The 25,194-nt window shown below is 47.7% G+C and overlaps 3 protein-coding genes across 3 annotated transcripts in view; 2 read left to right on the forward strand and 1 right to left on the reverse strand.

The window, feature by feature from the left end:
- Nucleotides 1-7,764: 7,764 nt before the first annotated feature.
- On the reverse strand, nucleotides 7,765-9,814 carry LOC105999841 (heat shock 70 kDa protein 1B). The gene has a single exon (XM_013034971.1). The coding sequence runs from the start codon at nucleotides 9,732-9,734 to the stop codon at nucleotides 7,809-7,811; it is 1,926 nt and encodes a 641-aa protein (XP_012890425.1). The 5' UTR covers nucleotides 9,735-9,814; the 3' UTR covers nucleotides 7,765-7,808.
- A 6,933-nt stretch (nucleotides 9,815-16,747) lies between these two features.
- LOC105999850 (heat shock 70 kDa protein 1-like) lies at nucleotides 16,748-19,120 on the forward strand. The gene has a single exon (XM_013034982.1). The coding sequence runs from the start codon at nucleotides 16,757-16,759 to the stop codon at nucleotides 18,680-18,682; it is 1,926 nt and encodes a 641-aa protein (XP_012890436.1). The 5' UTR covers nucleotides 16,748-16,756; the 3' UTR covers nucleotides 18,683-19,120.
- Nucleotides 19,121-20,728: 1,608 nt separating this feature from the next.
- Nucleotides 20,729-25,194, forward strand: part of Lsm2 (LSM2 U6 small nuclear RNA and mRNA degradation associated) — an 8,523-nt gene continuing 4,057 nt past the window's right edge. The window contains exons 1-2 of the mRNA XM_013034974.1: nucleotides 20,729-20,953; nucleotides 21,690-21,757. Coding sequence (XP_012890428.1) covers nucleotides 20,951-20,953; nucleotides 21,690-21,757 — 71 coding nt within the window. The 5' untranslated portion in view covers nucleotides 20,729-20,950. The remainder of the gene's footprint in view (nucleotides 20,954-21,689; nucleotides 21,758-25,194) is intronic.

Consider the following 25,194-nt stretch of genomic DNA (forward strand, 5'->3'; position numbering starts at 1 on the left):
AAACTTTCCATTCAAGTCTCAACTTTGATCCACTCAGTACTCTTTGACCTGTGTCAATAAGATGTATACTGTCCACATTCTGAAAGTCTGGTTTTTGGACAAATGAGGCACTTGCTTGTCTGAGACACACATACCTTCCACATGCCTTCCTTTAACACCAAACAAAACATACCTCCAGCCATCTATCAGTGGCTTACATCTATCTAACTATTCAGGAGGCTGCAATCCTGAGGATTACAGTTCAGAGCCAACTGTCTCAGAAAAGCCAGCATCCAGAAGAGTCTGTGAGACTTTACCTCCAAACTAACCAGTAAAAATCAGGGCTGGATGTGTGGTTCAAGTGGTAGGGTGCTAGCAGAGCAAGCTCAAGACCCTGAGTTCAAGCTGGGCCCTGGTTGATGGCTCATGCCTTTAATTCTAGCTACTCAGGAGATCTGAAGCAGACTCATGAGTGGTTTTTCCAATTCAGGGAGAAAAAACAAGATGGAAATTGAGTTCTGGCTCTAGTAGTGAGCTCCAACGTTGAGCTGAAAAAGCTGAGTGCACAAGGCCCTGTATTCAATCTCCAATACCCTCCAACAAATGTGAACACACACAAATTCATACTAAAGATTCTCTAGCTACTCAGGAGGTTGAGATCTGAGGCTCATGGTTCAAACCCATCCAGGCCAAGAAAGTCTGTGAGAGTCTTATTTCCAATTAACCACCAGGAAACAGGAAGTGGTGCTGTGGCTCAAAATGGTAGTAGAGTACTAGCCTTGAGCAAAAGAGCTCAGAGACAGTGCCCAAGCCTTATATTCAAGCCCCATGACTAACAAAAAACAAAAACAGGCAAGAGCCTGCCATCTTCCAACAGGATACACTTGTTAATGAAGCTTTCTCTGCCACTCTAACTCTCCTGTTATTTTCTCCATCAGAAGACAGTGCGCCCAGTTGGATGCTGATGGCTCAAGCCTGTTATCCTAGCTACTCAGGAGGCTGAGCTCTGAGGATTGAGGTTGGAAGTCAGCCCAGGCAGAAAAGTCCCTGTGAGATTCTTATCTCCAATTAACCACTCAAAAACTGGAAGTGGAAAGCCCGGCGCCAGTGGCTCATGCCTGTAATCCTAGCTACTCAGGAGGCTGAGATCTGAGGATTGCAGTTCAAAGCAGCTCGGGCAGGAAAGTCCGTGAAACTCTTATCTCCAATAAACCACCAGAAAACCGAAAGTGGTGCTGTAGCTCAAGTGGTAGAGCGCTAGCCTTGAGCTGAAGACCTGAGGGACAATGCTCAGGCCTACAGTTCAAGCCCCATGACCGACAAAACAACAACAATAACAATAAACAAAACTGGAAGTGGAGCTGTGGCTCAAAGTCGTAGAGCACTAACTTTGAGCAAAAGTACTCAGACAGAGTGCCCAGGCCCTGAGCCCTACAACTGACAAAAAAAAAAAAAAGGAAGTGAGCCCAATCATATGAATGATTACTTCTAGAAGGAAATGAAATGGAAATAGTGTGTGAATAGGCAGGGACTCTCCTTCCCAGCTGCTGCTCCCTTTTCCAGCCATCCCCACCTGTTCCTATAGATGAACTTGCTCTGTCAGTAATGGGAAAAGGGGAGGAAATCCTGTCTCAAGGCTGACACATAGTTCACAGAATCTTCTAGATAGGGTAGGGAGTCCTGACTAAGCTGGATGTTCTAGGGTGGGGTTGGATGTCAGGGAGATTTGGTTGAGGAGTTAGTTGAGCAGTGTTCCTAGGAATGACAGGGCACTCTCTGCCTTACAGACCAGAAAATTCCATAAAGTTCCTGGCTGGGCCAACATGGGAGAAAGTTGCCCAAGCCTGATGAACCAAGACAGATTAGGGCCTGGGGAGGGGTGAGTCGTGCTGTCTGATGAGGTGGGCAGCCAAGCCAGTACCTGAGGTTTCCCAACTTGTTTAGTTTCTCTCTTCTATTTTGTTTTGTTTTGAAAGATGGAAGTCCTAGCTATGAGCCCAGGCTGGCTTTGAAGTCAGGACCCTCTTGCTTTCACCTTCCAATGCTGGGTCCACAGGTGTGCGTCACTACACAGAGCTCAGACAGAAACATTGGAAGGTTCGGTGACTTTGCTGCTACTCAACTAGACAAATTGGGTGGCAGAGGAGAGAGAAGTCTCCATCACCAGAGGTAAGTGGGCACTGAGCACTAGCTGGGCCGAATCAGGTGGCTGATGGCCTGGAAGAGGAGTGAGTCCTCTGGCTTCTGCCACCACCTTGTCCCTGTAGAGCATTTAGAGGAGATAAAAGAGTGATTCTGAGTTTCTGGCCTCCTCTCCAACCATACCTGGTGGCCCTGGTCTTCTCCCCAAGGTGGTACCCTCTCCTTTCATTCTGGATCTGGCAGAGGTAAGTGGATGCATTTTGCATGGCAGGCTGTAGGAGTCCTTATGTCCATTTAGACATAGGAAAAGCAAGGCCTGGAGGGCCGGCTGAACTGCACTGGACACCTTAGGAGAGAGTCAGGTGGATCAGGTTAGGGGATACTGGGGGAGAAGTCAGTAGGGTGAGAATTGAAGGCAGTTGCACTTCTTATTTCCGCCTTAAGAATTTTGGAGGAGCTGGGAAGGTGGCTCAGTGGTAGAGCACTTGCCTTGCATGCATGAGGCCCTGGGTTCGATTCCTCAGCCCCATATAAGCAAAAAGAAAAAAGCCAGAAGTGGCACTGTGGCTCACGTGGTAGAGTGCTAGCCTTGAGCTGAAGAGCTGAGGGACAGCGCCCAGGCTCAGAGTTCAGGCCCACGACTGGACCCAAAAAAAAAGAAAAAGAAAAAGAATGGCCCCATTGGGGCTGGGAAGGTGGCTCAGTAGTAGAGTGCTTGCCTTGCATGCATGAGGCCCTGGGTTCAATTCCTCAGCCCCACATAAGCAAAAAGAAAAAAGCCAGAAGTGGCACTGTGGCTCAAGTGGTAGAGTGCTAGCCTTGAGCTGAAGAGCTGAGGAACAGTACCCAGGCCCAGAGCTCAGGCCCCATGACCAGACCTCCCCCCCCCAAAAAAAAAAAAAGAATTTTGGAGGGAGGGGGGATGGAACTGGGGCTTCAATTCAACCCAAGGCCTTGTACTCTCATTTGGTATTTTTGCTCAAGGGTGGCATTTCTATCACTTGCGTTACACCTCCACTTCTGACTTTTTGCTGGTTAATTGAACATAATAAGTCTCATGGATTTGGCTGACTTTGAACTAAGATTCTCATCTCAGTCTATGTAGCTGTGATTACAGGATTGAGCCCCTGATGCTCAGCTAAGGCTTCCTCCTTCCTTCCTTCCTTCCTTCCTCCCTCCCTCTTTCCCTCCCTCCCTTTTTCTTCCTTTCTTCTTTCTTTCCTTTCTTTCTTTCCTGTCTTTCTTTCTTTCTCTCTCTCTTTCTTTCTTTCTTTTCTCTCTCTTTCTTTCTTTTTTTTGTAACAGTCCTGGAGATTGAACTTAGGGTCTGGGCACTATCCTTGAGCTTCTTTATTTTGTTTTCAGATACACTTTATCCTGTCACCGGAGAGTGGCCCAACCACCTGGGCTCAGCTGGACATCAGTGGCTCATGCCTGCAATCCTAGCTACTCAGTAGGTTGAGAGCTGAGGATCATGGTTCATAGCTAGCCTGGACAGGAAATTCCATGAGACTCTTACCTCCAACCAGAAGAGGAAGTAGCGCTATGGCTCAAGTGGTAGAGCATTAGCCTTGAGCTGAAGAGCTGAGGGACAGTTCCCAGGCCCAGAGTTCAAGCCCTACAACCAACCAAAAAAAAAGAAAAAATCCAATTAACCAGAAGAAAAAAAAAGCCCAAAGTGTCATGCATTGCACTATAACCTGTGACTCAAGTGATAGAATGCTAGCCCTGAGTGAAAAAGCTGAGAGAGGGCAGCTAGGACCTAAGTTCAAGCCCCAGTACCAGCACACTCACACACACACACACACTTGGCGCACACACACACACTTGGTACACACACACACACACACACACACACACACACACACACTTGGAGCTGGGCCCTGGTGGCTCCTGCCTGTAATTCTGACTACTCAGGGGACTAAGATCTGAGTAACAAGGTTCAAAGCCAGCCAAGTCCTTGAGACTCTTACCTCCAAATTAACTACCCCCAAAAAAGACAGAAGTGGAACTGTGGCTCAAGGTAGATTGAGCTGGGGGCGGGGAAAGCAGCGCAGGGACTCAGGGACAGTGCTCAGGCTCTAAGTTCAAGACTCAAGCCCAGCACACACATGTAAAAAATGGGTAAGAACTTGGAGCTGAGGGTGCAGCTCAGGGGTAGAATTAAAATGCTCAAGGCTCTGGGTTCCATCCCAGAGTTGCATGTGACTTTGTGGCTAAAGGCCTAACCTGCAAAGCCCTAAGTTCAAAAAATAAGTATGAAAGTAAAAGAAGACAACTAGGGATCATAGTAGTTAAGGCACACGTACGTAGTTTGAGAAGAGCTGTGCTATTATCTGCTCACCGTTTCTCATTTGTGCAGGAAACACCCCTAAACTCCCACCTCTTTTGAAGCCACATTACATGGTTCCATATGCTCATCACCTTGAGGCCATTCTGCGAGGTGTATGTCTAACTTTGTCTGGACCCACTATTGCAGCAAGGCATTTTGTTTGTTCAAAACAAACAAACAAACAACAACAACAAAAAGCTGGGTGCTGGTGGCTCTCGCCTGTAATCCTAGCTACTCAGGAGGCTGAGATCTGAGGATTGCAGTTCATAACTCAGCCAGGCTAGGAAAGTCCCTGAGACTTTTATCTCCAATTAACCACCAGAAAACTGGAAGTGGCTCTGTGGCTCCAGTGGTAGAGTGCTAGCCTTGAGCTGAAGAGCTGAGGGACAGCGTCCAGGCACACAGTTCAAGCCCCATGACCAACAACTACAAGAAGAAAACACACACACACACACACACACACACACACACACAAAGGCCTGTGCTCTACCACTGACTATACTATACCACAGCATGGCTTTTTATTTTTACTCAAGCAATAGAATTTCCCTAACTCAAATGGTCCACAATGCAACATAGCCTTAGCTCTCCAGTCTACCACTTCTACCAGGACAAAATAACACTGTTTTATACACTGTAAGGCAAGTTACATATATCTTTCTGACATTAATAAAGAGCCACACAAGGGCTGGGAGAGTGTTTACCTAGCATGCATGAAGCCATGGGTTTGATTCCTCAGTATCACATAAACAGGAAAAGTTGGAAGTGGTGCTATGGCTCAAGTGGTAGAGCGCTAGCCTTGAGCAAAAGAAGCTCAGGAACAGTGACCAGGCCCTGAGTTCAAGCCCTAGGACTGGCAAAAAAGAAATTAGTCACACAAGCTATCAAATTACTTAAGTTTATTTTCAAATAACCAATAAAAATTGATGAGTTCAATATAAGAAAAAAGAAAGTGGGACAACAGGTAACAGTATAAACACACCTCCATATTTAAAAACTAGAACAGCAAGTCCAGCAGTTCAGCCAAAAACATTAACTTCAACTTAGAAAACAAAGTCTTGTTTCCATTTCCTGGAGCTCATTTTGCTAATCATCATTTTATATATGCATAGGCACATAGCTATGGAGCTGTTGTGGTCCTCTGCTACGAATATCCTAGACATATTCTGGTTATTGCAAATGAGGAAAACCTTGCAGCCTATGTTTCTTTTTTTTCTTTCTTTCTTTTTTTTTTTTGGGTCCAGTTGTGGGGCCTGAACTCTGGGCCTGGGCGCTGTCCCTCAGCTCTTCAGCTCAAGGCTAGCGCTCTACCTCTTGAGCCATAGCGTCACTTCCGGCTTTTTCGTTTTGCTTATGTGGTGCTGAGGAATGGAACCCAGGGCCTCAGGCATGCAAGGCAAGCGCTCTACCACTGAGCCACCTTCCCAGCCCCCAGCCTATGTTTCTTTAGGTCTGGCTTGCTTCAGTTAATACAATTTTTTCCAAGTCTTTCCATTTCCTTACAGATGGGACAATGTCATCTTTCTGATGGAAGCATTGGAAACAAGTTTTTCCTTTAATATTTTTTGTGTACTGTTTGTAGTTATATCTTTTTTTTTTTTTGGTTGGTCATGGGGTTTGAACTCTGGGCTTAGTCACTGTCCTTGCACTCTTCAGCTCAAGGCAAACGCTCTACAGTTTGAGCCACAGCGCCACTTCTGGTTTTCTAGTGGTTTATTTGATTTTTTTTTTGCGGGGGGCGGGGGGCGGGGGTGTCCGGTCGTGGGGCCTGAACTCTGGGCCTGGGCGCTGTCCCTCAGTTCTTCAGCTCAATGCTAGCGCTCTACCACTTGAGCCACAGCACCACTCTCGGTTTTTTTCTTTTGGCTTATGTGGTGCTGAGGAATCGAACCCAGGGCTTCAGGCATGCAAGGCAAGTGATCTCCCACTGAGCCAACTTCCTAGCCCCTAGTGGTTTATTTGAGGTAAGAGTCTCACAGACTTTCCTGCCTGGGCTGGCTTTGAACTACAATCCTCAGATCTCAGCCTCTTGAGTAGCTGGGATTATTTTATTATTATTTTTTTTTATTTCTTTTGGTCGGCCGTGGGGCTTGAACTCTGGGCCTGGGCGCTGTCCTTCAGCTCTTCAGCTCAAGGCTAGCGCTCTACCACTTGAGCTACAGCGCCACTTCCGGTTTTCTGGTGGTTTATTGGAGATAGGAGTCTCACGGTCTCTCCTGCCTGGGCTGGCTTTGAACCTCGATCCTCAGATCTCAGCCTCTTGAGTAGCTAGGATTACAGGCGTGAGCCACCAGCGCCCGGCTGAGTAGCTGGGATTATAGGCATGGGCCACCAGTAGTGCCTAACTCTTTTTTTTTTGGGGGGGGGTCCGTGGGGCCTGAACTCTGGGCCTGGGTATTGTTCCTCAGCTCTTCAGCTCAAGGCTAGCGCTCTACCACTTGAGCCAGAGCACCACTTCCAGCTTTTTTCTTTTTGCTTATGTGGTGCTGAGGAATCGAACCCAGGGCCTCAGGCATGCAAGGCAAGCGCTCTACTACTGAGCCACCTTCCCAGCCCCTCTTTTTTTTTTTTTAAATTCTCTTTTATCTTCCTTTGGTTTATTCCCTGTTGTCACTGTTTTTATTTCAGTACTCTTTGTCTTGTATATAAGTTTATCTGATTTGGGGAAGAAAAGGAGAGTCACAGAGTTAGTGGGACTGAGGGTGAGCCAATGCAACAGTGATACTCAGTAGACACTGTGCTGGAAATGAACTTTACAACTTGGGGGAAGGATAGTGAGGCATTAATGGGAGAAAATCAGTGATGGAGTAACACTGATTTAAAAAAATGGGCTCCTGACCTTACTTATGTAACTGTAACCCCTATGTACATCGCCTTTACCAAAAAAAAGAAAGGAAGGAAAGAAAGAAAGAAAGAAAGGAAGGAAGGAAGGAAGGAAGGAAGGGAGGAAGAAAGGGAGGAAGGAAAGAAAGAAAATGAAAAATAAAAGTCTTGACTCTCCACTATTCCCAACACAAACTCGGAAGAGAGGATCTCTACCTCTCTAAGAAAGGACAGTGCAGCCAGTGCCACAGGAACCCTGGAACAATCTGCTGATAAAGCTACGACTTTCAAAAATATTTAATATTTTATTTTTATAGCAAATTATAACACACTATGGGTAGAGATTACACTGGTTATAATACAAACATATAAGTTAACTATTGCTACTGGGTTATAACAGCATTAGAATAAACTCAAGAAGTAGGGACAAATTGGGTAACCTAAGGCATGACAAGGTTCCCAAGAGTCCCAAGGTTCCCAAGGTCCCAAGAGTCTGTCCCATAGACGACAAGATGGGAGGAAAGAAGCAGCTCTAATCCACCTCCTCGATGGTGGGCCCAGAACCAGAGCCAGAGCCAGACCCCCCGGGGCCGCCCGCACCCTGCTGGTGAAGCCCGCTGAGAATGGGGCTACACACCTGCTCCAGCTCCTTCCTCTTGTGCTCCAACTCGTCCTTGTCGGCCAGGGTGTTGGCGTCCAGCCAGGAGAGCACCTCGTGGCACTTGTCCAGCACCTTGCTCTTGTCGGCCTGGGCGATCTTGCCCTGCAGGCCCGGCTCATCCACGGCGCTCTTCACCTGGAAGGCATAGGACTCCAGCGCGTTCCTGGCGGCCACGCGCTCGCGCTGCACCTGGTCCTCGGCCTTGTACCTCTCGGCCTCCTGCACCATGCGCTCGATGTCGTCCTTGCTGAGGCGGCCCTTGTCGTTGGTGATGGTGATGGTGTTGGCCTTGCCGGTGCTCTTGTCGGTGGCCGTGACGTGCAGGATGCCGTTGGCGTCGATGTCGAAGGTCACCTCGATCTGGGGCACACCGCGTGGCGCCGGCGGGATGCCGCTGAGCTCGAAGCGCCCCAGCAGGTTGTTGTCCCGCGTCATGGCCCTCTCGCCCTCGAACACCTGGATCAGCACCCCGGGCTGGTTGTCCGAGTAGGTGGTGAAGATCTGCGTCTGCTTGGTGGGGATGGTGGAGTTGCGCTTGATGAGCGGCGTCATCACGCCGCCCGCCGTCTCCAGCCCCAGCGACAGCGGCGCCACGTCCAGCAGCAGCAGGTCCTGCACCTTCTCCGACTTGTCGCCCATCAGGATGGCCGCCTGCACGGCCGCCCCGTAGGCCACCGCCTCGTCGGGGTTGATGCTCTTGTTGAGGTCGCGCCCGTGGAAGAAGTCCTGCAGCAGCTTCTGCACCTTGGGGATACGCGTGGAGCCGCCCACCAGCACCACGTCGTGGATCTGCGCCTTGTCCAGCTTGGCGTCGCGCAGCGCCTTCTCCACGGGCTCCAGCGTGCCGCGGAACAGGTCGGCGCACAGCTCCTCGAAGCGCGCCCGCGTCACCGACGTGTAGAAGTCGATGCCCTCGAACAGCGAGTCGATCTCCAGGCTGGCCTGCGTGCTGGACGACAGGGTCCTCTTGGCCCTCTCGCAGGCCGTGCGCAGCCGCCGCAGGGCGCGCTTGTTCTGGCTCAAGTCCTTCTTGTGCTTCCTCTTGAACTCCTCCACCAGGTGGCTCACCAGCCGGTTGTCGAAGTCCTCGCCGCCCAGGTGCGTGTCGCCCGCCGTGGCCTTCACCTCGAAGATGCCATCGTCGATGGTCAGGACCGACACGTCGAACGTGCCGCCGCCCAGGTCGAAGATGAGCACGTTGCGCTCGCCGCCGCGCCCGCCGCCGCGCCCGCCGGTGCGGTCCAGCCCATAGGCGATGGCGGCCGCCGTGGGCTCGTTGATGATCCGCAGCACGTTGAGCCCCGCGATCACGCCCGCGTCCTTGGTGGCCTGCCGCTGCGAGTCGTTAAAGTAGGCGGGCACCGTGATCACCGCGTTGCTCACCGGGTGCCCCAGGTAGGCCTCGGCCGTCTCCTTCATCTTGGTCAGCACCATGGACGAGATCTCCTCCGGGAAGAACGTCTTGGTCTCGCCCTTGTAGCTCACGCGCACCTTGGGCTTGTCGCCCTCGCCGATCACCTGGAAGGGCCAGTGCTTCATGTCGGCCTGCACCACCGCGTCGGCGAACTTGCGGCCGATCAGCCGCTTGGCGTCGAACACCGTGTTCTGCGGGTTCAGCGCCACCTGGTTCTTGGCGGCGTCTCCGATCAGCCGCTCGGTGTCGGTGAAGGCCACGTAGCTGGGGGTGGTGCGGTTGCCCTGGTCGTTGGCGATGATCTCCACCTTGCCGTGCTGGAACACCCCCACGCACGAGTAGGTGGTGCCCAGGTCGATGCCGATCGCCGTGCTCTGCGCCATCTCGGGGGGGGCTGCGCGCTCAGGCTCTGCTTCGAGTCGGTGCGCGGGATGCTCTTGGGTTGGGACCGGATCTGCGCGGGATGCTCCGCTTCGGTTTGGGACTGGATCGAGTGAGGACGCGGCTCTTGGCTCTGCTTCGGAATAGCGTCGGGAAAAGCTGCTCCCAGTGGCTGGCTGGAGCTCGCAATGGGTAGCCGAACGCCAGCTCTGGTTTTATGTCCCGGAGGAGCCCCGCCTGCTCCCTCCTAGGCCAATCCGGGATTCTGGTGAGTCAGTCGGGCCTGGAATCTTCCAGGGGGTTCCCCCGGGCCGAACTCTCCAGAGGCCTCTAGAGTTCTCTGGAAACAAGAGATCCCGTAGTAGGGGGTGTGGCGGTGGGAGGAGCGGAGGGGTGTGGCGAGAAGGGTTTGTTTCCCTTCAGGCAAATGATTGGTTCTGCCCCATAGTTTTGAGAGGAAAGGTCTGGCTAGGGTTCAGGGGTACGGGGATTAGCTGGGATCTGTACGGGGGTGGGCTGGTCGGATCGGGGGAAGAACCCTCGGGTGGGGTCGCGGGGGACCCACCGGTTCAGGGCGTGTCTGGTGACACCGCCCCCTTTCTTCGCGTTACAATGGCCCGCGGTCCCTGACCTCACGGGCTAATTTAGGATTCAGTGAACCAAGACTGGAGCCCACTCAAAGTTGGCAGGGCAGGGCGGGGTGGGGGGTGGGGGAACACCGGCTGAGCAGTTTGGTCGTTTCGGTGGTTCTGTAACCCCAAGGTTTCCAAACTGGAGCGCAGGCGGCGTGAAAACAGGTGAGTGGCGGGTACGCTGATTGAAATGGAATCGGTATCTAGAAATATGACCCAGTATGTCCTTTTTGGGAAAATGCCGGAAACTTCCCTTTGTTTTAATTTTGATGTAGGAGTAGTGTCTAGCCAAGGTAAAGGGAGCCAGGAAAACCGTGTGGACATAGTTTAGGAACTGAGGTAGGGGCGCAGGGGAGAGCTTAAGACCTTTCTTCGCTATGCTGTTGGAAGGACAAAGCCCAGTGCCCAATCTCGGTGGCTAATGCCTGAAATTCTAGTTATTCAGGGGCTAAGATCTGAGGATGTCATTTCAAAGCCATCTCAGGGACTGAAATTCCCCTGGGACTCTTACCTCTAATTAAACACCAGAAAAGCTTGAGATTCGAGCTGTGGCTCAAGTGGTATAGACTAGCCATGAGCACAAAAGCTCACGGGCAACACCCAGGCCCTGAGTTCAAGCTCCAGGACTGACACACACACACACACAGACACACAGACACACACACACACACACAAATAGATGGGTCTGGTGGCCCAACTGATGGGAAATTTCCGTTTTGTTTTTTGCCAACTCAGGGCACTGTTTCTGAGCTTCTCTTGCTCAAGGCTAGCACTCTACCACGTGAGCCACAGTGCCACTTCGGCTTTTTCTGTGTATGTGGTACTGAGGTCTACCACTAAGCCCCCCCCCCACACATATAATATATATATATATATATATATATATATATATTATATGTGTGTGTGTGTGTGTGTATTCCCAATGTTGCTCCCACAGCCCACAGAGCTCCCTCCCCCTCCCCTTATCTGAAACTCTTCCTGGAACAGTTCTTGGGAAAATCCTTATTACCCCCTCCCCCCCCACCCACACATTCTCTAAATTTAAGCCTTTCTTTTCAGCCTCAGTAGATGGCAATATGGCCTTTTGATCTGAATCCTAAATGTTCCTTATAATGTCTGTGACTGCTACTATTGACGCTAACTCCACATGTTTTCTTGACAAATTGTACTGAAGCTTCAGACCCCCTTCCTTCCCAGTTCTTTGTTTCTCCTGTGCTGCTCAGTGTTACATTGAAGTCCTTCTGCAGCAATTATTAAAGCTTGTTCTGGTCTGCTGAGGTCTCTACCTTCTTTCTCTCCTTTGGTCTGCTAAATCTTTCCTAACAGACATGACTCCATTTCCTAACAGCTACATAATGAATCCAAGATCAAATTAACCTTCTTCTTCTTCTTTTTTTTTTTTTTTGGGTCCGGTTGTGGGGCTTGAACTCTGGGCCTGGGCGCTGTCCCTCAGCTCTTCAGCTCAAGGCTAGTGCTTTACCACTTGCACCACAGCGCCACTTCTGGCTTTTTTCTTTTTCTTTGTTTTTTGCTTATGTGGTGCTGAGGAATGGAACCCAGGGCCTCAGGCATGCAAGGCAAGCGCTCTACCACTGAGCCACCTTCCCAGCCCCCAAATTAACCTTCTTAAAGAGATCTTGTCTTCCCTTTATGGGAGCTCTCTCTGATCTTCTTTTGCTCAAGGCAAACCCTCTACTGCAACAGCACTACTTCTGGTGGGTTTTTTGTTTGTTTTTGTTTTTGTTTGTAGTTTATTGGAGATGAGTTTCACAGACTTGCCTTCCCAGGCTGGCTTTGAACTGTGATCCTCAGATCTCAGCCTCCTGAGTAGCTGTGATTACAGGAGCAAGCCACTTGCCTGGCTTTGTCTTTTTCTCTTCCTTTCCCTCCCTCCCTCCCTCCTTCCTACCTTCCTTCCTTCCTTCTTCCCTCCCCCCCCTCTTTCTCTGTGCCAGACCTAGGCTTGAACTCAGATCCTTGTTTGTCTACTACTTGACCTACCTCCTGTTCTACCTTTTTAATAGTTAATTGGAGATAAGCATTTCCCTGACTTGTTTCCCAGGCTGGGTCCAATCCTCAGAACTCAGCCTCATGTGTAGTTAGGATTATAATGAGCCATGGGCAACTGTTTTCAAATGCTTGCACAGCATAAATGAATAAATAAATAAATAAATTTAAAAGGAAAAGAAATCTTGTGTTTAATTGGGTTGCTAGCAATCATCTTCAGAGTGGATTGAATTATATCCTATGGATTCATACAAGGAGAGCAAGGAAGGAAGGCAGAAAAACACAAGTGGAAGTTAATGTGGTCCATAACACAAACTAATCTTAGCAGGAGACAAGTATGATACCACAAAAGATAAAATACAGACACAGAAACAGGACAGTTAACCCAGCACTGGTGGCTCACACCTGTAATTCCAGCTACTCAGGAGGCTGAGATCTGAGGATCATAGTTCAAAGACAGCCCTGGCAGGAAAGTCTGTGAGATTCTTATCTCCAAATAAATCACAGAAAAGCTGGAAGTGGGGCTGTGGCTCGAGTGGTACAGTGCTAGCCTTGAGCAAAAGAAGCTCAGGGACAGTGCCCAAGCCCACAGTTCAAGCCCCAAGACCAACCAAAAAAAAAAAAGAAAGAAATTGAGAATATATACCAAGTTTCCTTCTATCTCCTTTGAGTAGCTGAGAGTACTGGTGTCAATGCAGTGTAACAATCACTTTGCCATAAAAGAAAAATCTCACTGTATTTGTACACCCACATTATTGGTTTCATTTCCAATACCTGAAAGATGGACACAATCTGAATGTCCATGCAGAGATGAATTTATAATAAAAAACTATACGGTAGTGGTTTGAAGCCTGGTTTGAAGCCATTCCTGGTAGGAAGTCCATACAACCTTCATCTCTAATTAACCACCAAAGAGCCTGATGGAGAGCTTGGTTCAAGTGGTAAAGCACCAGCTTTGAGTAAAAAAGTTCAAGGACAGTGCGCAGGCCTTGAGTTCAAGCCCTATGACCACCCCCCCCTCACACACACACACACACACACACACACACACACACAAGCACAGACACACATATACACAAAAACCCAGTGTTGGTGGCTCAGGCCTGTAGTCTTAGCTACCTAGGAGGCTGAGAACTGAGGATCACTGTTGGAACCAGCTGGGGCAGGAAAATCCGTGAGACTTTTATCTCTAACCACAAGAAAATCAAGTGGATCTGTGACTCAAAATGATAGAGTGCTAGCCATGAGCAAAAAAGCTCAGGGACAGTTTCCAGGCCCCAAGTTCAAGTCCCAGGACCATCACCACTACCACCACCACCAACAACAACAAAAAAACCCAAACCCCAAAAAGATGGTCTGAACATTATGCAGCCTTAGCACTGAAGTTCCAGCCTGGTTAGTGGCTCATGCCTGGAATCCTAACTACTCATAAACAAATCTTGCACAATTCAAAGCCAGCCTGGGCAGAAAAAATCCTCAGGGCTTCATCTTCAACTGACCAGCAAAATATTGGACTAGAGGCATGGCTCAAGTGGTAGAGTGCCAAGTATGAACAATGAGAGTGTGAGGCCCCTTACTTCAAGTCACAATATTAGCACATGTGTGTGTGCGTGCACACATGTGCACGCACGCAGGTGCGTGCGCGCGCACACACACATACACACACACACAAAGGGAATGGATATTCCAATATATGTTATAGTATGGCTACATGAATGAAAATTGAGGACATTTATTCAAAGTAAAATAAGCCAGACCACAAAAGCACACATAAAATTCCACTTTTATGAGTAATCAAATCCATAGATTTGTCTCAAAAGCAAAATTCTTTTTAATTAATGGTGAAGAAAGGGATTCTGTTGGAGAAAGGGGGTAAGACATGCTGTAATGCTAGCCACTTGACAGGCTGAAGCAAGAGGACCCCCAGTTAGAACCCAACAACCCAGCCTGGATAACATATCAAGATCCTGTCTAAAAAATTCCTTTGACATAGTTCTGCAACTTCTAATCAATTAGGCTGAGATAACCATTTATTTAGCACATTCATTCTTGTCTATGGGGCCACGTTTGGTTGAACAGAAAGCAAGTCTAGCCATGGAAAATCCCACAGTTGCTTTGTGCTGCCACTTAGCCTGTCCAACTGCATGGCATCAGTGGACATTACAGTAATATAAAGGAAACACAATAGCAACCATGGTTTGTCTTTTTTTTGGGGGGGGGGTCGGTCGTGGGGCTTGAATTCTGGACTTGGGCGCTGTCCCTCAGCTCTTCAGCTCCAGGCAAGCACTCTACCGCTTGAGCCACAGCGCCACCTCCGGTTTTCTAGTGGTTTATTGCAGATGAGAGTCTCACAGACTTTCCTTTCCCTGGCTGGCTTTGAACCGTGATCCTCAGATCTCAGCCTCCTGGGTAGCTAGGATTACAGATGTGAGCCACCGGCACCTGGCTAACTGCGGTTTATCTTGAAGTAAACTTCTATACTTACATCTGGAGAACTACATACGTGTCTTAGGTTTTACACTGTGGGAAAACACAAACTACAATAAAAGCAAATCAATTATAAAGGTAATTTCAGGGAATAAGGACTATTACGTTGGCTGGGAGGAGGTATTTGACAGTATTTATTTTGGTGATTTTTCTAGTTTGGCAAACTAGAATGTCTAAGCTATTTATCAGATAGAGGTTAAAGTTGTTATGACTTCTTATGCAACAATCTTTAACCTTTCTCTGTAAGAGGTGCCAAAATATGGATCTCTAGATGAAGCTCAGAAATTAAGTATAAAGAAAACATTTGGGGGCTGGGAAGGTGGCTCAGCGGTAGAGTGCTTGCCTTGCATGCATGAGGCCTTGGGTTTGATTCCTCAGCACCACATAAGCAGAAAAAGCCGAAAATGGTGCTTCAGCCTTGAGCTGAAGAGCTGAGGGACAGTGCCCAGGCTTCAAGCCCCACAACTGGCAATAAATAAATAAATAAAAACAAATGCAAAACCAGGTGCTAATGGCTCATGCCTGTAATCTTAGGTACTCAGGAGGCTGAGATCTGAAGATCATAGTTCAAAGCCAGTGCAGGCCGGAAAGTCTGTGAGACTCTTATCTCCAATTAACCTCCAGAAAACTGAAGTGGTGCTGTGGCTCAAGTAGTAGAGTGTTCATCTTGAATTGTAGAGCTTAGGAACAGCGCCCAGGCCCAGAGTTCAAACCCCACCATGAAAAAAGAAAAGAAAAGAAAACATTTGCAATGGCTCACACCTGTAATCTTACCTACTCAGGAGGCTGAGATCTGAGGCTCATGGTTTGAAGTCAGCACAGACAGAAAAGTCTGTGAGCTGTAAGACATTAAAACAACAACTTGAATTCAGGGTTTTGACACTGAGCTTTTTTTGTTCAAGGCTAGTGCTCTACCACTTGAGTCACAGCTCCACTTCCCACTTTTTTTGTCAGTATTTTGGCTTAAAATCAGGGCCTGGGTGCTGCTCATGAACTTTTCTATTCAAGGTTAATGCTCTACTACTTTGAGTCACAGCTCACTTTTGGTTTTCTGGTGGATAATTGGAGATAAAAGTCTCATGGACTTTCCTGCCCAGGCTGGCTTCAAACTGTGATCCTTAGATCTCAGCCTCCTGAGTACCTAAGATTACAGGCATACTCGAATCACTTCCTACTTTTTTGATGGTTAATTGAAGATAGGAGTCTCATGGTCTTTCCTCACCAGGCTGGCTTCAAATCTTGGTTCAGAGATCTCAACTTTCTGAGTAGCTTGGATTGTGTGAGTCACCTGGACCCAGCAGTGAGACTCTTACCTCTGTTTAACCAGCAAAAAGCCAAAAGTGGAGATGGGAGATGTGGCTTAAGTGGTAGCCATGAGTTAAAGAGCCAAACAAAAGTCAAACAAGACAAACAAGCCCTGAGTTCAATTCCCAGTACCAGCAAAAAAAAACAAGAAAAAAGAAAAAAGGAAAGAGAGAGAGAAAGAGAAAGAGAGAGAGAGAAAGACAGAAAAAAGAACACATCTACAGGTTCTCCGCTTCGGGCATTTTCCCCTCTTATAAGTGCTAGTGAGTCTTAGATATGTTTATTTTTTTATTTTTTTTTAATTTTATTTGTGAAGATACTGTACAGAGGGGTTACAATTACATGGGCAGGATAATGCGTACATTTCTTACCAAGCATTGCAGCCTCCTCCTTTTGTTTACCCTTCACATCCCTTCCCAGCCTCCCCCCTCCCCCCCAGATATGTTTATTATTCTTATACTTGTGTTTTTTTTTACAAAAACAGAATAATCAATAGGTAGCTTATAATAAAAACAATTTGCTACCTAGTAAATAAAATTAAAGAAGTCCTCTGCAAAATTATGTCACTTTTTGTCTACAGGCCTAGGAAAACCATGGCTGCTGCTAAGGGTACAGCCATCGGCATCGACCTGGGTACCACCTATTCCTGTGTGGGGGTGTTCCAGCATGGCAAGGTGGAGATCATCGCCAACGACCAGGGCAACCGCACCACCCCCAGCTACGTGGCCTTCACCGACACCGAGCGGCTCATTGGAGATGCGGCTAAGAACCAGGTAGCCATGAACCCGCAGAATACTGTCTTTGATGCCAAACGTCTGATTGGCAGAAAATTTAACGATCCTGTTGTACAGTCAGATATGAAACTTTGGCCATTTCAAGTGATCAATGAAGGAGGGAAGCCCAAAGTGATGGTGTCTTATAAAGGGGAGAAGAAAGCTTTCTACCCTGAGGAGATCTCTTCAATGGTACTGACCAAGATGAAAGAGACTGCAGAGGCTTTTTTGGGCCACACTGTCACCAATGCCGTGATCACCGTGCCAGCCTATTTCAATGACTCTCAACGCCAGGCCACCAAGGATGCAGGTGTGATCGCAGGCCTCAATGTGCTAAGAATCATCAATGAACCCACTGCAGCTGCCATTGCCTATGGTTTAGATAAAGGTGGACAGGGGGAGCGACATGTCCTCATCTTTGATCTGGGTGGAGGCACCTTTGATGTATCCATCCTGACTATAGACGATGGGATTTTTGAGGTAAAGGCTACAGCTGGGGACACCCACTTGGGTGGGGAGGACTTTGATAACAGACTTGTGAGCCACTTTGTGGAGGAATTTAAGAGGAAGCATAAGAAGGACATCAGCCAGAACAAGCGGGCTGTGAGGCGGCTGCGCACTGCCTGTGAGAGGGCCAAGAGGACTCTGTCATCCAGCACCCAGGCCAACCTGGAAATTGACTCACTTTATGAAGGCATTGACTTCTACACATCCATCACTAGGGCTCGTTTTGAAGAGTTGTGTGCAGATTTGTTTAGGGGTACCCTGGAGCCTGTGGAAAAATCTCTTCGGGATGCCAAGATGGATAAGTCTAAAATCCACGATATTGTTTTAGTAGGGGGCTCCACCCGCATCCCGAAGGTACAGAGACTACTTCAGGAGTATTTTAATGGCCGTGATCTCAACAAGAGTATCAACCCGGATGAAGCAGTAGCCTATGGAGCTGCAGTCCAGGCAGCTATTTTGATGGGTGACAAGTCTGAGAAGGTGCAGGATCTGCTTTTGCTGGACGTAGCTCCCCTCTCCCTGGGATTGGAGACAGCTGGGGGTGTGATGACTATCTTGATCAAGCGCAACTCCACCATCCCCACTAAACAGACTCAGATCTTCACCACATACTCAGACAACCAGCCTGGGGTATTGATCCAGGTATATGAGGGCGAGAGAGCGATGACAAGGGACAACAACCTGTTGGGACGCTTTGACCTGACTGGAATACCTCCTGCACCCAGGGGAGTTCCTCAGATCGAGGTGACGTTTGACATCGATGCCAATGGTATTCTCAATGTCACAGCCATGGACAAGAGCACCGGGAAGGCTAACAAGATCACCATTACCAATGACAAGGGCCGCCTGAGCAAGGAGGAGATTGAACGTATGGTTCTGGATGCAGAAAAATATAAAGCTGAAGATGAGATCCAAAGGGACAAAATCGCTGCAAAAAATGCCTTAGAATCCTATGCTTTCAACATGAAGAGTGCTGTGAGTGACGAAGGTTTGAAGGGAAAGATTAGTGATTCTGATAAAAAGAAAATACTGGAAAAATGCAATGAGGTCCTTTCCTGGCTGGAAGCCAATCAACTAGCTGAGAAAGATGAATTTGATCATAAGAGAAAGGAATTGGAGCAGTTGTGTAACCCCATCATCACAAAACTCTACCAGGGAGGATGCACTGGACCTACCTGTGGGACAGGGTATACACCTGGAAGGGCTGCTTCTGGCCCTACCATTGAAGAAGTAGATTAACCTTGTCTGGAACTGGAGAATGCTAGGGTGTCTCGAAGTGAAATTTATACCCTCATCTTCAGACATTGTTATGGTTCTTCAATTGACTGAACTTCAATTACCATCCCTTTTGAGTTTTGATGGAGGAGTTTCATATACCATCTTCTCATATGCCAATATCTGTGACTGTGACTCTGAAATGAACTTTTAGAAAAACTAGGCATCTCTTTGAACCACTTGAAGAATTTGAATGTCTGTTATTTATTTCCAGCCACCCCGACTTTCTCCTTGCTGTGAGGATGGTTATTTGTCACTCAGTAAATGTGTTCCCAAAGGAAATTACTTCTGGTATCTTTAGGCTATGAGTATACCTTGGAAAGTAAGGAGACAGAGAATTCATAGACAGCATGTGTTCTCTGTGAGCTCACTGGGAATTATTAAACTGGTAAGGGCAAAGTACTTGGAGTTTCATGAGCTTGTTGTTTCAAACAAAATAATATTTGCTCCTCAGGCATCTTTAGTCCAAATGGAATGGTTGCTAACTATGATTACTGCTAATATACATTATAGGCTGATCCAAGTACTTTGGGTTTAGCTGGGGGATGGGAGCAAGTGCTGCTTGTCCTGTTTTTTATAGATGGGATCTGAGAGTAGATACTGTGGATCCACTGTCTATGCACTCAAGAATCCATTATTATAGGGGCTGGGAAGGTGGCTCAGTGGTAGAGTGCTTGCCTTGCATGCATGGGGCCCTGGGTTCGATTCCTCAGCACCACATAAGCAGAAAAAGCTGTAGAGCACCAGCCTTGAGCTGAAGAGCTGAGGGACATTGCCCAGGCCCAGAGTTCAGGCACCATGACTGGCAAAAAAAAAAAAAAAAGAATCCATTATTATATAGTTCACATGCAGAAAGTATTTAATCCATTATTATATAGTTCACATGCAGAAAGTATTTTTTTCTACAAATTCAAACAAACTCCTGAGAAATGAGTACTTTTGGCAAGATGAGAAATGAGTGACATAGGTCTGTTTCTATATATTTGCAAATGTTCTACCACTAAGCTACATCTCCAGCTCCCAGCAAAAGCAGTTTTTAAATATCTGTTACAATTTCACCTATTTTTCAAAGACTGAGGAACATGAGTTTGGAAGTGAATGCAACTGCATATTTTTCAGCTTTCTGAAAAGGGGTAAGATTTGGAAGTGAAATATTAGGATGGGTTATTGCTATCCCTGATGCACAGACTATTTTAGTTTTCATCCTTTTTACAAAAGTAGGCTGGGGATATGGGTGTGTAGCTTAGCAAATTTGCTTAGCATGGATAAGGCCTTGGCTTCAGTTTCTAGAACCAGAACAAAAACACAACAGAAGCTGGGAGAATACTGAGAACCTCTGACAAAAATTTGGAGGACCCTACCTCAATTTCCCGTGTGTGTCCGACCATACTGGGGCTTGAACTCAGGGCTAGGGCACTGAGCTTTTACAGCTCATGACTGGAGCTCTCCACTTTAGCCCCAGCTCCACTTCCAGCTTTTCAGTAATTGAAGATAGTTTCACCGGCTTTCCTGCCTAGGCTGGCTTCAAATCGTAATCCTCAGTTCTCAGCCTCCTGAGTAGTTACGATTACAGGTGTGAGCCATTGGTATGTGACTTCCCAACACATTTTAATTTTATTTTTTGCTAGTCCTGGGGCTTGAACTCAGTGCCTGGGCACTGTCCCTGAGCTTCTTTTGCTCAAAGCTAGGGCTCTACCACTTGAGCCACGGCTCCACTTCTGGCTTTTTCTGTGTATGTGGTGCGGAGGAATCGAACCCAGGGTTTTGTGCATGCTAGGCGAGCACTCTACCACTGAGCCACGTTCCCAGACCTTTCCCAACACATTTTAGAGTACAGTCCTTACGAGCTTTTCACAAACGTGAAAGGGAGCGAGTGAGGTGTTGCTAGCAAATCCCACTGCGCAAGGCACAATGAAAATACAAACCTCCGAGCAGAGGCGCTCTGGCTCGCGCGTGCGCAGCGAGTCCTTACCGCCACCCCCGGAAGTCCGAAGACAGGAAGCTCCGCCCCTTCCCCGGGCTCCACCGGCCATTCGGCTCTATTCTCCCGGCCTACAAATCTTGGCGCGCTCTCCGTCATTACTCGGAGTTTTCCGTGGTTCTCCCTTTGCGCCTGCGTAATCCCGCCCCGCCCCACGCGCGGGCTCCTGCGCGGGTTGCCAGCCGGTGTCCGGCCCGTGGCGCTCAGATCTCTTCTTCCCGGTCCGGCCCACAGCGCGCGGCGCCAGCACCATGGTGGGTACGGTGACGTCACGCGGGAGCGCCGGTCGGGGCTCGGGCGGTTCGGACTGTTAGCGGCGGGCCCGGAGAGTGATTTTGTCCCTTTGGGCTGGAGTTCTTTGAACACGCTTCTGGAAGCAGCTGGCTTTGTTTTTTGAATCCCCTAACAGGGAAAAACAAAAAAAAATCCGAAAGTCTGTGGGGACCGCAGGAGATGGGAAAGCCAGCCCCGGAGGAGCGTTTCCCTGGGGGAGGCCAGGCTTCGCCGGTGCTCCTGGGACCCCTGCAATTCACTGCCAGCATGGGGAGGGACCCGGGAGGACCATGGTGGAGAGATCCGGCCCGGGGTCTCAGGGGTGCAGGGTAGTGTCTCAGGAGCTTTAAATGAGCAGCTCCGTAAGGTGTGCAGACTCCTATGCGCCTCAGCCTCATCTTTATTAACCGAGCCTTTGCTGGGAAATTTTGGGGTGTGTGTGTGTGTGTGTGTGTTTGTGTGTATATGTATACACGCTGGGTCTGAGGTTTGAACTCAGCCTGGGCACTGTCCCTGAGGTTTTTTTTTTGCTCAAGGCTAGCTTCGAACTGAAACCCTCAGATCTCAGCCTCCTTTCGTCCAGCTGCTGGAAAGTTTGGAGAACTACCTGAGATGTAGTGGGGGATGCACGTAGCAGTATTTGAAAATGTTGGCAGGGGAACACTCCTCCCTACCATGTCCTCTTCCAAGTAATCATTTCCCCACTTTGCCCACTAGCTCTTCTACTCGTTTTTCAAGTCCTTGGTGGGCAAGGATGTGGTCGTGGAGCTCAAGAATGACCTGAGGTAGGTACTAAGGAGTCTGTGGAGTATGGGTGTGTCCAGTATCCTGGAATTGGCATTTAATTTGACAAATATTGGAAGGCTTTGTAAGGTGGGAGAAATTTTTTTCTGAGTAGGTTTATTTTTGTCTGTTTTGTTTTTGTCGGTCGTGGGGCTTGAACTCTGGGCCTGAGTGCTGCCCCTCAGCTCTTCAGCTCAAGGCAAGTGCCCTACCACTTGAGCCACAGTGCCACTTCCGGTTGTTCTGGTGGTTTACTGGAGATAAGAGTCTCACAGACTTTCTGGTCTGGGCTGGCTTTGAACTCTGATCCTCAGATCTCAGCCTCCTGAATAGGATTACAGGCTTGAGCCACTGGCGCCTGGCCTTTAATAGGTTTATTTGTAATAATCAGAAACAAATATCCATTCATTATTAACTTATAATGGGGGGCTGAAAATGTAGCTTAATGGTAGAGTGCTTGCCTAGCATGCATGAAGCCCTTGGTTCGATTCCTTAGGTCCACATAAAAAAAGCCAGAAGTAGCGCTGTGGCTCAAATGGTAAGGTGCTAGCCTTGAACAAAAGAAACTCAGGTAGAATGCCGAGGTCCTGAGTTCAAATCCCAGGACTGGCCAAAGTAGTAGTAATAATAATAATAAATAAAGATAATGGGTTATTCAGTCACTGAAGGGCTCATGCCTATAATCCTAGCTACTCAGAAGGCTGAGAACTGAGTAGTATGGTTTGAAATTGGCCTGAAACTCTTGTCTCCAAATAACCAACAAAAAGCCAGAAGTATACATATGGTAAGTGGTAGAGCACCAGACTTGAGTGAAAAGTAAGCTAAGCAAGAACTCTATTGGATCATGGCTCCTAATCATTCTGGACTTGGATTAAGTACTGTAACTTTGGGAGACAACCTAGTTCTTCTAGTCATATTGATCTTCCTATCACAGTCTGTTTTCTTTTTTTTTGTCTGTTGTGGGGCTTGAACTCTGGGCGTGAACACTCTTCAGCTCAAGGCGAGCACTCTACTGCTAGAGCCACAGCACCACTTCCAGTTTTCTAGTGGTTTGTTAGAGATGAGTCTCACGGACTTTCCTTGCCCAGGCTGGCTTTGAACCGTGATTCTCAGATCTCAGCCTCCTGAGTAGCTAGGATTACAGGCGTGAGTCACCAGCGCCCAGCCACAGTCTTTTCTTTTGGGATGCTTTACAAATTGTCATTTCAGAGAAATGTATTTTCTTCTTATAATAGAACCAGGACAGTGTATAAGTGCATAGCTATACCTATTGTCTAATATAGGATGGGTATACAGTAAGGGTATAAAGAAAAATAAATTATGAAGATATCCTACCCACTAGACATTGCTCTGAATACATTTTTTACCAAATTCACCCTATGTGACATTAGACATTATATTACTGCTATTTAACGCAAGAGAGTTTTTTTTTTTTTTTCCTGGTCCTGGGGCTTGAACTCAGGGCCTGGACATTCTCCCTGAGCTGCTTTTGCTCAAGGCTCTACCATTTGAGCCACAGCGCCACTTCTTGCTTTTTTGTGGTTAACTGGAGATGAGTATCATGGGGCGGGGGGAGTATGGGAAGGGATGGGAAGGGGAAACAAAGGCAACAATGCTTGTTGCCCATGTAATTGTAATGGTTCGGTATTTTCACAATAAAAAAATAAAAATAGAGAAAAAAAGAGTATCATGGATTTTCCTGAACATTAATCCTAAGATCTCAATCTCAGTTACCTGGTGGTCAGGCTTAAAAAAAAGATCCACGAGGCGCTTGTGGCCCATACCTATAATCCTGAAGTTGAGATCTGAGGATCATGGTTTGAAGGCAGCCTGGGCAGGAAAGTCCATGAGACCCTTATCTGTAATCACAGAAAAAGCCAGAAGTGGCACCGTGGCTTAAGTGGTAGAGTGCTAGTCTTGATCAAAAGGAGCTGGCCCAAAATAGCCAGGACTGGCTGAAGATAAGAGTCTCATGGAATTTCCTGCCTGGGCTGGCTCTGAACTTCGATCTTCATATCTCAGCCTCCTGAGTAGATAGGATTACAGGCTTGAGCCACCAGCATCTGGCTCAGTTTCCTGGGAACAAACACAACTAGGCAAATGCTCTACCACTAAACTACACTCTTAGCCCTAATTGAAAGTTTTTTTCAGGAGTGTTAGGGTGGCTGGGCTTCAGCTTAAGACTTCTGGCTTGTTAATCAGGTGCTGTACTACTGGGAGTTACTCCTCCAGCCCCTGAAATTTTTTTGTTAGGTGATACTGTCCCTTAGCTTTTTTGCTCAAGGCTGGTGGTCTATACTTGAAACAAAGCTTCACTTCCAGCTTGTTGATAAAAGTCTCATGAACTTTCCTGTCCAGGGTGGCTTTGACCTATGATCCTAAGATCTCAGCCACCTGAATAGCTGAGATTATAGGTGTGAGCCACTGGTGCCTGCTTTGTTTTTTGTTTTTGTTTTTGTTTAATGCCAGAAAGGAAAAGAATGACAAGAGCAGTTATTTTATGGAAAAACGATTAGTAACCTTTAGCATATTCCAAGTACATATACTGTGTTACACTGCTTTTGAGGGGGAAATCATGAAATCTTTTGTTTTTGTTTTTGGGTCTGGTCGTGGGGCCTGAACTCTGGGCCTGGACGCTGTCCATCATCAGCTCTTCAGCTCAAGGCTGGCGCTCTACAACTTGAGCCACAGAGCCACTTCTGGCTTTTTTTCTTTTTGCGTATGTGGTGCTGAGGAATCGAACCCAGGGCCTCATGCATGCAAGGCAAGCACTCTACCGCCGAGCCACCTTCCCAGCCCGAGAAAGTGTTTGACAGCCATTGTTCTAAAGAATTAGAACCCAGTGAGGACATGGTTATAGTAGGAGGCTGGCTTGGATTGAGATGTGAAGTATCAAACCTTGTTTCATAGAAGTCTAACTAGAAAAGAAATTGTAGTAATGCTTAAGTTAGCAGAACTGTGGGGGTTCATGGAGCACAAGGAGTAAAATAAAACTCATAGGGTTTCAGATAGTAAGACTTGAAAATGTTAAAGCCAGAGGCTGGGAAGGAGGCTCAGTGGTAGAGTACTTGCCATATGTGTATGAGGCCCTGGGTTTGATTCTTCAGCACCACAAAAACAGAAAAAAGCCAGAAGTGGTGCTGTGGCTCAAGTGGTAGAGCGCTAGCCTTGAGCTGAAGAGCTGAGGGACAGCACCCAGGCCCAGAGTTCAGCCATTGACAAGATGTAAAATAAATTGGGAGACAGCATGGCTTTGAGCACTGTTACTGATATAGTGTTCCTCATTAACATTTTGGAGAGAGGAAATGGCTTGTGTCTATATCATTAAAAATAATGCTAGAAGGGATGGGATGTAGCTCAGCGGCAAAGCTCTTACCTAGCAAGTGCAACGTCCTGGGTTCGATCCCCAGTACCAAAAAAAGAAAAGACAAAAAAAATA

This window comes from Dipodomys ordii, unplaced genomic scaffold (genome assembly GCF_000151885.1).
Source record: "Dipodomys ordii isolate 6190 unplaced genomic scaffold, Dord_2.0 Scaffold202, whole genome shotgun sequence".
NCBI lineage: Eukaryota > Metazoa > Chordata > Mammalia > Rodentia > Heteromyidae > Dipodomys > Dipodomys ordii.